This window comes from Electrona antarctica (genome assembly GCF_951216825.1).
Source record: "Electrona antarctica genome assembly, chromosome: 11".
Taxonomy (NCBI): Eukaryota; Metazoa; Chordata; class Actinopteri; order Myctophiformes; family Myctophidae; genus Electrona; species Electrona antarctica.
Genome location: NC_136792.1, coordinates 27,345,118 through 27,362,214, shown reverse-complemented (window position 1 = coordinate 27,362,214; position 17,097 = coordinate 27,345,118). Strand labels below are relative to the sequence as shown.

The window sequence follows — 17,097 nt, the reverse complement described above, 5'->3', positions numbered from 1 at the left end:
CTATTCATGAATCCACTTTCTGACCGGCTGTTGATATTGGGCAATTTCTTTTATATGGGTTTCTTGTGACCCTATCATTAACATCCTATGGCAGCAGGCAAAAATGTCAAACTTTCATTTTGCTTTAAGTAGCATGTAACATGTCAAATTAGGGGGTTTTCATGATTCTGAATCCTTTCCAAGCATTAGTTTTGCACAAAATACATTCCTTGGGCTAAAAAACAGCCATAGCCGTGTACACCAAGGAGTGTTTTTTTGTGCAAAACTAATGCTTGGAATGGATTCAGAATCATGAAAACCCCCTAGTTTGACATGTCACATGCTACTTAAAGCAAAAGGAAAGTTTGACATTTTTGACAATTTTGCCTGCCATAGGATGTTAATGGAAAAAAAAGCCCAATACTAACAGCCAGTCAGCAAGTTGATTCATGAATGTATGTACATAGACAATATTTTAGGCCAATAAAAAAGACTATATACCAAATTTCCCACTTTAAACAAAAGAAACCTGTCGGCTGTATTTAGTATTTTCTTTTACAGTTTCCTTCTATTATTAGACTTTAATAAACATCATCTTTAACAACACTCAACATCAGATAAACATTTTGCAGCACCACAGATTTACAAGGAACTCATGCGAAAAACACCTCTTGCCCTGTACACTGTGTGTAGTGCATGTAGGTTTATACTGTAGGTTGCATTCTTGACAACAGTAATTCTGTGTTTGTGTATGCCTTTTGCTTTACAGTATAGAGATATCAAGGTTATTGTGTGTGTGTGTGTGTGTGTGTGTGTGTGTGTGTGTGTGTGTGTGTGTGTGTGTGTGTGTGTGTGTGTGTGTGTGTGTGTGTGTGTGTGTGTGTGTGTGTTAGGCCAGTGTCCCTCCGATAACAGAGGCAATAACGATTCCTAGCACCACACAGCATATAATGATCATTATTTTCTTCTGCATTGCATGTCAAGAAGAGAAACAATTAATCCAAGGCAGCAAATGGGGAGTAGGAAAAAAAAATAGAATTTTACACAGTATGATCCTCAGTCTTACATTATCTGTAAGTGTACAAATGGGCCAGGTCAATTACTCACAGTTGAATAAACACTGCAAATTTGGCTGTAGCCTATATTGTACAACTTGAATCAAATATGAGAAGACCAAAAAGATTATAAGAAAACCATTCATGCCAATGATTATTATGGAAGAGTGAGAGTGATGTTTGTATTAAGAGTACACTTCACTTTGGACGTTTTCTATGTTTTAGCATCTATACTTAGATATCTGTGGCTTTATAGAAATAAGATACGTAGATCATGATTCATGCATCACAACAAATCTATGTATAAATCATGACAAACCACAAGCACAGACAAAAAACAGCAGAGGAGTTCCTTAAAGTGAAGTCTTTCATGCTGACATCTTAGAAAATTAGTATACAATTGTATTAATGAATGGCAATCAGTGCAGAGAGGCATTTGCCCATTATGCTTCCTGTAGTGTATACAATGGGGCTCACTCTTGGAAATTGTCACAGGTTAAGCCACCTTATACTTTGTTGCGCACCTGGGTACAAGCTCACAATGTGTTGCAGCAGGATGCATTGTGAGCTTGTAGATCTGCTGTTTTCAGTATGCAATACCAGTGCGCAATCAAGTATAGGCCTACTGTAAATCAGGCATTGACTAGTCACTTCACTTCTCAAGCTCATGAGGAGAGGAGACCTCCATGCTCCTTATGAGAACTGTAGGCTACTACAGTTACAGTACTAGACTACGTACAGTCCATATCATGGAAACTATACACACAAATAATGGAATAAATAAGATTATGGGAGTGCGGAATGCATTTCCTGTGAGGTAGACATGGACAGACCCATGATGGACAGAAGATCTTGGGGCTTTCTACCACGGGGAGGCCGCAATTTGCGAAACGATATTACTGTTTTAATATGTTGAATCTAGAGTTTCAATATAAACTATTGACAGCTCATACATCCAAACAGAAAAGTCCTATCTGATTGTATTAAACAACGTTAAACTCACCAACATTACAGCTGTACGAAAAGATTGAATTATCCTCTTTCTATCTGCAAAGTGTTTGTTTCATAAACATCCACTGTAGACATGTTATGGGCTACTTTCTGTCAATAAATAAATAGTTAGTGTTGGAGTTTGGAAGCGCTCGTTTTAAAACCTACTGCATTATGTGCAATTTCGAAACAGGTGGTACCCAGCTCCGTTGAGTGATTTCCAACGAGCGCTTCCAAACTCGAACACTTAGAAATGTATGGAATTTCTTGAATTTACTTTCTAGAAAGTAGCTCATAACATGTGGATTTTTATGAAACAAACACTTTGCAGATAGAAAGAGTAATTGGTGAGTTTAACGTTGTTTAATACAATAGGACTTTTCTGTTTGGATGTATGGGGCTGTCAATGTTGTTAAAATAAATAAATAATTGCAGATAAGGGTCTCTAAGCCCTGTCTCGCAATCTAAACTATAAGATCTGTTGATTTCTGAGGGATCTAACTGAGTCCAGCTATTAGAGCAATGATGAAGATGATCACACAGAGGACTGCAATGCAAATTCCTATCAGGATCATCTTCTGTACAGGGGTCAGGGGGGGAGAGAGAGGCATGAGTTAATTAGATGATAAATGACCAAGGACAGACCAAGTGAAGTGAGTGTAAAGAAAAGAAAAATAAACAAGCAAAAACAAACAAAGAATGTTTTCAAGCGATGAAACAAACAAGGTCATTGCACACTATAATCATAAGATTGAATTTGGTTGAGGTATGGGGGAGATAATCATGAACATTGATTATATTCAATCAATCTCAGTGAATTTGGATTATGAGATACATGAGTGACAATACAGATGGGAACCAGGAGGTGGCAGAGTTGTCCCTCCAATTATACTGTATCTGTTGACAATTTGTGGCTAGAGGTTGTTATGTTAAATGATGAGGGTAATGATCCATTTGATAACTGACTGTGTTTTTGGATAATACTGTTGGTGTATACTTTATAAACTCACTCAGCATTATGCAAAATGAGACCAAAACACGCATGCTATATACAGTATAAGCACTTACTGATCATGCAGACATCGCAACGACAGTCATTGTCTGTGGTACAAATGCCATGCTTGATAAGACTCACCCTCCATGCTTTATTCTTGTATTTAACAGCCTTCTTAGTGTCAGACACCGCTCTCTCCACATAGTCTACAGAATGTTCCACATTGTACTCTATACGGTCTATCATCTCCCCCTAGAAGCGTTTGATTAGGGAGGATGTGGCAGCATGTGATGGGGAGTAGGAGGAACCAGGGGTAGCAACGGGTGGGCAGGGCAGAGAAAGAGAAGAAAAGAGAAGCGACAGCAAGAAGGGGAGAAAAGGCAGAGAAAAAAACGTGGTGAGAGTTAAGTCGTAGACTGTGTGCATCTTGTGTCTCACCCGTTTGCTGCACTTGGCGGTCTTTTTGCACTTAGCAAAGCTCTCCTTGGCCTGCTCCACATACTCCTGGGCCTGCAGAACACTGTGCTCAATGTTGTTCACTAGCACACCCTGCAGGAAGAGAGTATAAGATAAGATAAGACAAGACAAGACAAGTCTCTCGTCAGTAAATCCTACTAGTCTAGACTCTATACTGTATGTGCAAGTATGCCAGACTCCCAGAGTCAAAGCCGGAGTCAGTAGTAATCCAAAAGAAGATGATTTCCTTTATGTAAATGTACCTTGATGGATTTATCTAATGTGTATTTTACCTTATGCTGACTATATGTGGAGTTTCATTATGTGGACTTACCTTGTTGTACAAAAACCTACTATGTCCCATATTACGTACCTATACTCTTCTAAGGAACTTTATGTACTGTGTATTAGTATTAAATTAAAAAAGGAACACTATGCATGCCACAATATTATTAACGTAGATAATAAAAAAAGAAAAAGAAAATCACACTGAAATTACCTTGCCACAGTAGCAGGAGGTCGCAACTTAGATTCAGGTAAATGGGAGAGAAAAAGGATGAAAATGACCACAGAGGAAGATGACAAGAGAAATAAATTGGTTTGTACGTTATCGGATGGGACGACAAAGATCACAGCTGAGGAAGACAAAAATAGTAAATAAAGGCAAAGTCCAAGCTGATGTAATACTCAATGTTAGTCATGGAAGTGTGCTAGTTTGATCAATAATTCAAACAATTATATGTACATTCATAATGTATAGGTTCTCACATAAGCATAACATGAATACATACAGTATGCACCCCCATATACACATAAACACTGCAGACATTATACAACTCCCACACTAATAATTATGAAGGGAAATCCACTGGTGCATAGTCAATACATTACATCACATACAGTAGGGTATTCCCTTCATATGTGAGATTTAATATTCAGTCTTATTGATTTATTCTCTCACATGCACTCTTCTATTTCAGTGTCCTTTGCATGATTCATTTCAGACCCAGTATTACTGACAAGAAAAACAACTGGTCTCTACTCTCTCCTACCATACAGCAACACACACATAGACTGTAGAAATGTGTCTGATCATCACTAAAGGTGTGTTTTTCATCTATCTGGATGATCGTAAATGTAGTACCACAGCACCACAGTAAAATCTGAACAAGTAAAAAATAAACTGGAATTCTCAAAGCACATGCAAAGAGAGAAATGCACTGTGCTGCCAAGCTAACTTGGTGCTCCGTTGGTATTTGCAAGTATTTAAATGAATTTATTTGCATACATTAGTCACAAAATTGTCTCCAAGCACATGCAAAGAGAGAAATCTCAAATGCACTGTGCTGCCAAGCTAACTTGGTGCTCCGTTGGTATTTGCAAGTATTTAAATGAATTAATTTGCATACATTAGTCACAAAATTGTCTCCTTTCTTGAGTAGCCTACACTTTTAAATTAAATCTTATCATAATAAGTACCTTTTGTGAATGCATTTAAAAGTGTGGGCATTATAGGGATGTGCCGATGAGACATTTTGGCCGATATCGATATCCAATATAATTAATTGTGTTAACCGATATGATCTCATTCTGTATTGAAAAATTATAATAATTCTGTCCATTCTGAAAAATACATGTAACAGGGTATCTGCACTGCAGGCTTAGGCAAGTCAGATTTAATTTAAATACCTTTATATTTAATATTGTGAGCTTTTAGATCTGTTCAAGCTGTTACTTTGGGCTTGTTTATCTGTAAAGACAGACCGATTAATCGGACAGATTAATTAATCGGTCTGATTGATTAATCGAACCGATGCTGATTAATCTAAAAACAACTAGAATTGGCCGATACCGATGTGTTTGCCAATTAATCTCCCATGGGCCGTTTTGATTACTATACTGGCTTTCAGACTTTTGGTAGGCCTATATAACGCTTTGGAACCAATAATGGCTCAGGATGAGGTAGACCGGACGTTTAGGAACCGGAAGGTTCCTGGTTTGAGCCTGAGCTCCCGAGCAAGGACAGTGTCCTTTGGCAAGACACTGAACCCCAAATGCTCCATGGGCACTGTTCAATACTTTCCCACTGCTCCTAATAGGATGGATTAAATGCAGAGGTATGTGCAAATCTACATGGCCACTGGTTGGCCTCACCACCTCTTGGGTCTCACCTGGCTTTCCACTAGCATGGCCATGTCCACGAACATGTCATGCAGTTCTCTGATGCTGGTCTCCAGTTTGATGATCTCATTGTGCCGTGTCTCAATCTCATCCATTGCTTGTTGGTTGATGTTGTCCATGATGATCTGAGAAGGTTGAGGAGGTTCAAAGAAATGGGTGGGGGAGAGAAGATGAAAGAGATGAGAGACAGCTAGTGTAAGATCATGTGCATGTGTGAATCTCTGTGCATTTGTTTTCTTACTCACCCCTGATGTGAAGATAGCTGGGTTGTCACTCTCCAACATACTCTCCAGCTCCTCATTTGTTGTGTTCCTCCCAGCTAAAGAGTATAAACGCACGCACGCACGCACGCACGCACGCACGCACGCACGCACGCACGCACGCACGCACGCACGCACGCACGCACGCACGCACGCACGCACGCACGCACGCACGCACGCACACACACACACACACACACACACACACACACACACACACACACACACACACACACAGTAGGTATGTGTATTATTGTCATTAAAGGAGCATTCAGTGATTTGGGTGATTTGGAGAAAAAACACGGTCAGCCCCGGTAAAGATATGCGCATGCACGCGCTCTACAGTACATCCTGATTGAATGTAGGCTTTCTCACCCACCACCAAAGCCGAAACTAGGGTTTTTTGACCCCTGCGGTTTACTGGGGATAGGGAGGAACTAATTATATAGTCAGCACACTCTATAGTAGGGAGGATTATCACAAAAAAATAAAAAAGGTGAAAAAAGTGAAATCACTTAAGGTCAGAGGGCTGGGTGGCCTACGGCTATGCTGTAAAGAAAAGCATCATAGGGTTCTAGGATTAATGTGACGTCTTAGCTAAAGACCCATGCAGGCAATGAGCAGTGCAGTGTCCACCATGTCACTGAATTCAACAGGTGCCCCTAGCTACAGGGATTATGAGGACAATGAGGACATTAGCAAGTTCTAATAACATGCAGTGAATAACCCCACCCTCCTCTCCTCTGTGCCCATCTGGGGATTCATTAAAGGATGATGAGATATGCTCATTGCCCTCTATCCATCTGCTCAGCAGGTTCCACCTGCATTTTGCTCCATCCATCACTATCCAAAGCACCAAGTGAGAAGAGTGGTATTGATACGTGTGGGGGGACAAAAGCTGTATATATAGGAGGAGCTAGCACCCCTCAAATATCTGTGGGCTTGTAGCCCTGTTATTACTCGCGCAAGCAGAGCGTGCAAGTAATGTTATTAGTCAGGTGCTACGATGCGTATGTCCCTTAGCAGCATATGATATGACGTCATATGCTGGCACGGGACATATGGAAGCAGACCGTGCAGGTATGTTTTCCGTCATGCTACGAAGCGTATGTCCCATGACGTGATGAAGATATGTACCAATGTCCCTTAGCAGCATATGATATGACGTCATATGCTGGCACGGGACATACGGAAGCAGACCGTGCAGGTATGTTTTCCGTCATGCTACGAAGCGTATATGTCCCATGACGTGATGAAGATATGTACCAATTCCAGGGTATAATTGGTTTACGATGGTGACGTAATGATATGTTTCAGTGTCGGGTGGATTAAAGGGACATACGCATCAAACCACGCGAGTAACCACATTATACCACTAATCAACTCAGAAATTACATATTCATACATATAGACATATACATATATATAGACATATGAGCATATGACGTGATGAATATATGTACCAATGCCAGGGTATAATTGGTTATCGATGTTTCAGTGTCGGGTGGACTAAAGGTAATGCCCCTATGTATACATGTATGTAATCTGACACCACTGCCATAACAGGCATAAGTAATCATTACCATACTTCAAAATACTACTTTTTTTCCTCCAAAAGCAAGGTACGTAGCAAATAGCTAAACCTAATAATTCAATATTGCAAACGTTCTTTCACAGAAAGGCTGAGATTTGAACGTTTGTAGCGGTCTACAGTACTTGCACGCTCTGCTTGCGCACTAGTAGGCCATTTACTACTACTAAGTAGGCACTCGACAGAGTGCAGTTCTAGTTTTCACTATTTTTTAAATCAAGATTTAGTGGTTAAAGGGAGAATAATCGACATGTCCTCGTCACCACTAAGTCTCTAGGACAGCGGTTCCCAAACCTTTTTGGCCGTGCACCCCCTGTTACTTCCTGACATAGCTGACGCACCCTCTCACATGGAAATATAAATTGCATAAGCTATATGGAGACATACATTTATCCACATATATGCACGTATATGAACCTGAATATGGCATATATGCAGCATAGGCTATATTCTGCATATACTTGCCATATATTGGCATAATATGATAATATATTTAAAATAAAACCATAGCACCACCATTAGCCTTTTCATGTCGCGCACCCCCTAGAAGGCGCCCGCGCACCACAAGGGCTGCACGCACCACAGTTTGGGAACCACTGCTCTAGGACAAGGAAATCTGTAGTAACAGTAGACATTTTTAAAGCACAACTCTTCACTCTTGCTTTTAGTTGACCTTTTAAAATCTGTGTTGTTTACTACTGTCATTTACTATGAAATCGTGCATTTCCCGTCAGTCAGTCAGTCAGTCAGTCAGTCAGTTAGTCAGTTGGTTGGTGACATCACGTGACATCATCAGGGAATGCCCATATATGGAGATCCCTGATGTCATCAATATTGGCCAGCAACTCTACATGACCTCAAACCTCAAACCCTTAGTGTTGATCCTTCCTCATCCATCCTTCCTCTTCAATGTCTCCCTTTTGACTGATACCTGTGCATTTAAACTCTAGACGGGCCTGCCCCAAAGTTATTAGTGCAGCCGCGCCCGGCAGCCGGCGAAAACTAGAGTTCTCAACAGGCCCGAAAATTAAGGCCTGGCTCTACCTGGGCCCTCATCAAACACTGTACACTCAAGACACTGCCCCCGCTGCCACACTAGAGTTCTCATCAGGCCCGAAAATTAAGGCCCGGCCCTAACTGGTCCCTCATCAAACCCTGTACACTCAAGACACTGCCCCCGCTTCCACCCTTAGATCTCCATATCGAGCTGACCTGTTCTGACATTCCATATGTTGATCTGACCTCATCAAACCCTGTACACTCAAAACACGCTCCATATATGGCCAATACAGAATTAATTCCATATGTTGATCTGACCCCCCATGCCAAAACGCCGCTCGCCCAGCAGTCTGCTGTCACCTAGGCGGATGTGTGCACGCGACCTCGCCCTACCCTTAGATCTCCATATATGGAGCTGACCTGTTCTGACATTCCATATGTTGATCTGACCACATCAAACCCTGTACACTCAAGACACGCTCCATATATGGCCAGTACAGAATTCATTCCATATGTTGATCTGACCCCCCTGCCAAAGCACCAGTGCTCGCCCAGCATTCACCGATGCGTGCACGTTTTAAGGGTAACTGTTGTATAATTGCAATATTACACTCGAGAGGGTGCATTAATGTCATTAATGCACTTCTGCTTCTGCGCTGCCTTTCGGAAGAGTTCCTGCAGCATCGCAGGCGTGCGTTAATGACATTAAACCACCCCCTCTCGTTCAATATTGCTTAAATCACACACAGATGCATTAAGTCTGATTTCTAATCATAGTAGAATCCAGAGATTCAGATTTTCTTTTCTAAAATGGCACAAATGGACCCATAAGGGTCAGAGTTAAAGGACCACTTCACCACTTTTCAACCTATCTTCGTATAATAGGTCCTCACTAATAATCATGATAAAATGGCATAATTTTTTTCTACTCAGTCTGTGTCTCATAGGAGGGCTGTGGGCAGTTCAGAAACCGCCTTCCAGTGACATCATCATTAGGCAGATTTTCTTTTACAAAAATGTTTAGATTTTCATTATCGTGAGAACGATGGCTTCCATTTTCGCATTGCAACTTTTCAGGACTAGAAAGCCTGCAGTTTCTATTAGCTTGTATTCCCCATCGATGATGTCACTGGAAGACGGTTTCTGAACTACCCACAGCCCTCCTATGAGACACAGACCGAGTAGAAGACAATTGCGCCATTTTTTCATGATTATCAGTGAGGACCTATTATATGAAGATAGCTTGAAAAGTGGTGAAGTGGTCCTTTAAGTTAACACTTGAGCATGTGATAGGAGCAAGGAGCGACACACAGACAAGGGAAATGCTATTCAGACTCCACACATCCTGAGCAATGAACAGTAATAAACACAAACACTCGTATGCAGGTGAGGGGAAAGAATAATGGGCATTTAGGGATTACTCTGGCACGGCCCTTCTCTGATCTTTCAGCTTTTACTATATATAAACACACACACACACACACACACACACACACACACACACACACACACACACACACACACACACACACACACACACACACACACACACACACACACAAATCCTTGTTGGCTTCTTCAGACAGGCGCAGAGGGAGGCTCTTATTTGTTGCCATGGAGACCTTAACCCGGAGACAACCTAATATGACACTGAGAATACTCACTTTACCCCATAGCGTGTATGGGCTATTAAATCATTCATGCTATGCCACTACTATAGTAGCCTTATTATTTCAGCTCCATTGTTATGCAACAGCGTAGTCGAGTGAGACCCTCAAGGGAGAAAGTGACGACACAGACCACATAAAGTGGTCATGGGAAGTGTGTGATAAATGCATCCTTTGGCTCTCCCAAAACATACTGTCTCTGAGGGGGGCACAAATTGAGCGGGTCTCATTTTACAAGTACCTAGGGATCTGGCTAGATGAGGATTTTTCTTTCAAAACACACGTAGCAAATCTATCAAAGAAAATTAAACCTAAAATTGGCTTCCTCTACCGTAATAGATCATGCTTTTCTAAAGAAAATAGAAAGAGTACCCCTGGATGCAATCTATCACAGTGCACTTCGCTTTATCACAGGAGCAAGTTACAGAACCCATCACTGCACGCTATAGCCTACACATCAGTAGAATGGTCTTCACTGGCACTTAGAAGGAAACAACATGCTACTGATGTATATTTTGATAGCTTATGCCTCTCAAACTATGTCATAATTGTACTAGGGCTGTCCCCGACTAAGGATTTGTATAGTCGAAATTGATATGAATAAATTTGCTGTTAGTCGACTGATAGTCGACTGAACACCCCCCTGCACCCCCCCCCCCAAAAAAAAACACATTTGCATTAAGGTTGGGCGATAAGCTCTCAAGGCGCCGCGTCCTGCCTGTTTTTGCAGCGCCGTTCGCTACGCGTTGAGAGCTTGTAGATCCGTCTATTTTTGCAGCGCAGCTGCACAGCTGCAAGCCAAGCTAACATCACAACCACTGGCTGGTGACAGTGTTGTTAGCCGCAGCAACATGTAGCCTGCCCTGGTAACTTCTCCTCCTCCCCGGAGAACTCTTGCCTCCCCGCACCGTCGGGGAGGCTGATCCACAAGCTCTCAAGGCATCGCGTCCTGCCTGTTTTTGCAGCGCCGTTCGCTACGCGTTGAGAGCTTGTAGATCTGTCTATTTTTGCAGCGCTGGTGTCGGGGTTCGTTCACGTTGTCAATAAAAAAATAACCTAGATTACAGGCGGAGATGAAGTTCAATCAGTGGGTTGAATCAGTAGCTACGCGCTAAGCTAACGATCCCCGACCCTACACTAACACTAGCAGCCTGTTTTTTATTTTCCCCCCGACTTCACGGGTGGCGCATTGGGATTGTGATGAGACACGAGACAGCAGTGTGCATTCTGTTGTGACTGTATATTATTAAACTGCATGGGTCTGGACTCCGGAGCATAAACAACATGTAGGCTACAGTACAGTAGCCTCCCTCGGCTCGGTCCCTCCCAGCCTTTACTCTGGCTGCCAGAGTGTTCCCCGATGCTGCGGTGCGGGGACTGGGAGCATACCATTATGGAGGAGGGGTTTTCCACCCGGCCCAAAAGAAAAAAATCGTCCCGACTGTTTTTTTTTTTTTTTTTTTGGTGAACACCGACTGAGAGGTTGTCAGTCGACTGAGACCCGTTCCGATCGATTAGTCGACTATTTGACTAATCGAGGTCAGCCCTAAATTGTACACATAACACTTTGGCTTATAGGAGGTCACATTGAGTCCCAATGAGCAACAGCTGTGAGCCCATCCTGCCTAGGGACACTTTAGGATAGCAGTTTGTAGACGCAGTGACTTTTACCACCCAAAGAATGTTTGCAACAGAAAGACCCCTGTGGTGACTGATTGCTGACCCTGTGGTGACTTGTTGACTGAGCCTTGAGGGTCAACACACACACACACACACACACACACACACACACACACACACACACACACACACACACACACACACACACACACACACACACGGTGACACCCACATGCTAGAAATGTATAAAGACATGCAGGGAATCAGTAAGTGTAGGAGAGTGAGTGAGAGACAGCAGAGAGAGATACAAGGGGAGACTAGGCATTCTGCCTGGGACGAAGGCCTCAATATGAACGATGATATCTGTAAACCTGTCTGTAACTGATTGCTGACCAATAAATGGAAAGAAGGATTATGTGCCTGCTTGGATCTCCATATTCATTTCAACAGCAACTTAGTAAAATCTCCACAGAACCCTGAAGAAAAGATACATCACAATGGCGCCAGACGTTGGAGGATTGTTGGTGAGGAGTCTGGGGATTTTCTGCGCCACGCGAGACGGACCTGCGTATCTGTGGATTTTTGTTGCTTTTGACGTGACTTTGGATGGAACCCGGGGCTGAAGTTAGGATGATGGAATAGGTTTGTAATTCTTGTGTTAAGCGTACGTGTTAGGGCCATAGTGTACATCTGGACGCTGTGTTAGGCAGGTTATTGGTTAGGTTAGTAATTAGGTTCTTGGAGTCTGCTTCTGTTAGGGAGTTGACAGAGTTTAAGAGTTAAATGGTAGTGTAGCTTATGTGGTATGGTTGTGCGTGTATGTGCTTTATCTGCGTGTATGTGCCTGTGTGTTTCTCTTTCGGGGGACTCACACATACACATGCTGGGGAGGCCTTTCTTTGTCTTTGCGACAGAGCGGGGGAGGATTTTATGCTTTGGGCTTGGGTGTTATTATTCATTCTAGGGTGAGAAGGGATTTTAGGGTGTTATTATTTCTACATTTCTTTGTCACTGTCAGTAGTTTTCTCATTTCTTTATTTTACACTTTCCTGTGTGAATGGTGAGAGAGAAAGTATTGCATGTTTTCCTTGGAGTAAGTTCATTGACTACTCATTCTGTGGGGACAGTATGCAAATGAGTATGCATGTCTGTGACTGAGTGAGAGGTGACACAGCATGAGTGTGTCACAGTGTGACTGTGTAAGTTTAGTGTCTAGTAGATTATTTACTATTTAGTAGATATGATGGACGCAGGAATAATCCCAGTGGACATTGTCCAAAAGAAATATTCAGTTTTATGCAAGATATTTTGAAGATTTCAAAGAAATTTAACCAGCGTTGGCCAGACATTGACAGACCCTGGCCCCTGGAGGGTACTTTTGATGGAGAAGTCATTAACACCATAAGGGTTCTGGTGCATGGATACAGAGCAGATCAGAAAACGAAGGAGCGAAAACTCAAACGCAAGACTGAATTATCAGTATTAGATATGTTCTGTACAGAAGGCCCCAATGTCAGTGAGTCAGTACTACCGGCCCAGAAGCAGCAGTGCATTGACATTGTGGACCACAGCAACGTGCTCTCAGCAAAGGCTGAGGTGAAAGTTCATGACAGCGGAGACATGAGGACATCCAAGCAACGGCCAGATGACAGTGACACTCAGCGCTCTGTTAAGAGGGAGCTGGAACGGGTACGTTGCCTGAAAGAGGACTTGATCAGTGAATTGACTGTGTCGACAAGGGCACACAGACATTTTCTGCGTATGATTGAGACGCAGTTGAATGAACTTTCAGTGAGGGAGAAACAGTTGATCGGTGATCTCAGTGACAAGGCTGCACACAGACACAGTTTACATGGAGGTGATGACATCTACAGAAGGACAGCCATTTCTGTTTGTGACAGCGGCAGCAACCTGTCACAGGAGGAAGTGAGGGGGGACGCTGTCATGATGCTGAACTCTCTTGGCGATAGTCTCACCGTTCTTCATGGGCAGATTTCTGAGGCGGAGAAGAGTTTTCGGGAGAATATTGAGCGGGAGAATATTGATTCAGCCGCTACTACGTACCTGTCGGAGCGTTTGGCTGGATTGGCTGCTCAAGAAAAAGACTTGGTTCGATTGTACAATGACCATTCTGATGCGTTGAAAGAGCTGGAGAGCAAACACTGCCGTGACAGAGCTGCTGGACGCACGGAGAAACGTGTGTTACCGAGTCACGACAGGCAGTAAGAGGAAGTACGTCAACAAAAGTGATGAGGATTTTGAACAGGACAGCAGTGATTGTGAGAGCCATTCCGGCACTCGCACACGTTCGAGCCGGAGACGTGTGAAAGACTCCAGGGGGGCCTTGAACAAATGCCCATGCAGATCAAAGAGGCCCACACCTGACATTGATGATAACTGCCCCAGGATGCTCCCGGTGCTGGGGAAGGGCAGACATATGGAATACAAGCCATGGGCGTCCGTCGACATGACTGACATTGTACGTCAACTTCCCCTTTTGCGGGATGGTGCGCACCGCTGGATATTGAAGTTTGAGGACCTTTTGACGGGGACAGAGCTAACTGTGGGTGACTTAAAACAACTTCTGGCAAATCTGATTGACATAGACGGCCTAGATGACATTCTTGACCGTGCGGGACTTCGACTGTACGCAGGCACGACGGCTGGAGACGCAGACCTTTTCTTGAGTCGCAGAGGAGCACTATGGCGTGCGCTGAGAGACTTGTACCCCACTGTCGTGCATCCGGATACGATTACGATATCTCCGCTGGGGGTCTCCGAACCGCCACGTAAATATGTCGCCCGCGTGTGCCAGGAATGGATGGATGCCACAGGAAAGGACCCTGAGCGTAATGAGTTGGAACGGTCTATTGTCCACTCAAAAATTGAACAAGGTCTTCCTGAGAAGGTCAGGGCCAATCTGCAGACAGAGGTTGGCCTGGTGAAAATACCCCTCGTACAATATGTGGAACACATTGTACACTGGGTTGGACTTGCTCGCAAGGAGGCAGATGAACAAGAACAGAATCACACTGAGATGGTTCGCCTGCTGACCAAGACCCAGTTGGAGGGCGCACAACAGATCATACAAGCGGCTGTCGTGACAGCTGGGGTTGAGCCCCAGTCGGCTCCTGACCCACCCACTGCACCCAGGGTTGACCAGCACAAGACTCAGCCCGAACAGTTTCGTCCACATAATCCCAAGCCGAGTGGATCACGTTATTACACAGGCTGTTATAGATGTGGCGATGTGACGCACTTGCAGCGTTGTTGCACGGCTATTTTGCCAAACAGTTCGCTGCCACAGCAGTGGGAACCTCCACAACCACTTCTGCCATGGAGAGTACGAGAGACACCTGGTTTCGTGGGGCCACAACAGAGGCCGCAGTGGGAGAGGCCGCAGTGGGAGAACCCGCCACAGCAGAGATGGCAACAATGGGGATGTCAGCCACCTGTGCGACCCTATCAGGGGGCAGTACAGCCACAGACACGTCACAGCCCGGAAAGCTGGAGGATGAGAGGTGTTTGCCATAAATGTGGGATATATGGTCATTTTTCTGGACAGTGTGATCAGAAACCACATTGGGAAACTTTGAGGGAAGTCAAGTTGACCAGACCTCATGGATGAGAAGGACAGCTAAAGGAGAAGTGTCATGGCTCCGCCATGCTCTTCTTTTGACAGTTGACTTGACACGCCCCTCTCTATTGAAATGTGTGTGTGAGATTGTCCTGATTGTGTTAGGTGAGTGTGTTCTGTTTGAAGGGTTGGAAAATAATACTACTGCACTGTGGTAGTATTTTGAATCAACTCTGTGTGAGAGTGTGTGCAGGCATGGAATCTTCTCATTGAAAAAGGCATAGCGATGGTAGACGAGTCTACTATTATTTTTTTATTTTGGTGGTGGATATGGTTTGGTACACCTTGAGTGTCAGGAGAAACGTACAGTATGTTTGCCAGGCCATATGAAGCTTGAGTTTGGGGTAGACACCAGCCAGGGGTTTCAATGAGAAGGTCACACAAGCCTGAGAGTGTTTGTGGTGTGAATGAAATCACGAGAATTGATTGAGAATAATGTATGTGTGAGTGAATGAATGATTGAATGTACTTCATACTAGACTTACTTCAAAAAGGTTCTAGCTATGTCCGGGGAAATATTGCTAGTAGGAGCCATTCTAAAAGTGATAGTTAAATGAGTAAATACATACAGAGCTACGTGTGAGGAATTGCAATGACAATTTTAGCATGCTCTGACGGAATGTGCTTTTAGGGAAAGAGGGGGAGAGAGCTAAAATCCCTTCTCACCCTAGAATGAATACCTTGTTTAGTTTCAGATAAAGGGGAGAGGGCTTTAGGGACCTCCTGTGGACCTCCTGTCCTCGTCCTTATCTCCTATCACTGTCTGTTTTAAAAGACCCACTGTAGCTGCAGCTATTTATTGGGGGTGCTATTTAGAGAAACAGATGGGACAGTGTTTGAAGAAATTTGCTCTAAGGAGTGAAGAATGACTGATTGACCAGTGGCATGCAATGACATGAACACGATGTGAAGTCTGCTTTTGGAGTCTGATGTCAACAAGTAGATCGCAATTAAGGACTACATTTGTAAGGGGGTATTATGGTGTGAATTTTAAGTATTGGTTTTAGTCAAAAGTGTCTGTTTGTGTGTGGGGTGATGAAGGCGACGGCTGACAGCCTTACTACATAACGGTGATCACAGGAATTCGTAACCCTGTGTTCTGAGCACAAGACTAGCTGGTAGCATTGCGGAGGGGGAGTTGACCCATATCTCTAGGAGTGGAAGTTTTAACCGGGGGAACTAGACCCACGGTTGAACCTTTCAGGGTTAAAGCAAGCCAGCCCCTCAGCTCAAATCACCTGTCCATCAATACGTTTGGTGACTTGACATCAGTGAATTTAGTTAGTTCAGCGACACTATTTATGGCTCTCATTTAATAGTCTCATTGTAATCTCTCAACACCATGGTTATTTGCATTCCTTTGCCATGCCAGAACAAGGGAGATTAGCAAAGAGAATGAGATTAATGCCAGAGAAGTCATCTTAGTGACCAGTAGCTTGTAGTGTCATCAAATATCCTAAGAAATTATTGGGGATATTTGTGAAGAGACTTCTGTAGAGGGAGCCTGCATTTCTCCTTTTTAATAGGTGTGAAGGAGAGGGAAATCATGGATCAGGGATTCCGTCTACAGTTCTACACCAAAAGGATCACGGAGAGACCACCAGGTCTAGAGGATGTCAACGGTGACATCTGAACAGCGCCAACAGGAGGTCATCCCGAGGGCAGAGA

General features: G+C 43.6%; 1 protein-coding gene across 1 annotated transcript in view; it reads right to left on the bottom strand.

Annotated features, from left to right (window-relative positions):
* Positions 1-868: 868 nt before the first annotated feature.
* Positions 869-17,097, bottom strand: part of stx1a (syntaxin 1A (brain)) — a gene marked incomplete at both ends in the record, with an annotated part of 51,005 nt that continues 34,776 nt past the window's right edge. The window contains 4 exons of the mRNA XM_079514050.1: positions 869-946; positions 3,160-3,270; positions 5,646-5,780; positions 5,901-5,974. Of these exons, the coding sequence (XP_079370176.1) occupies positions 869-946; positions 3,160-3,270; positions 5,646-5,780; positions 5,901-5,974 (398 nt within the window). The remainder of the gene's footprint in view (positions 947-3,159; positions 3,271-5,645; positions 5,781-5,900; positions 5,975-17,097) is intronic.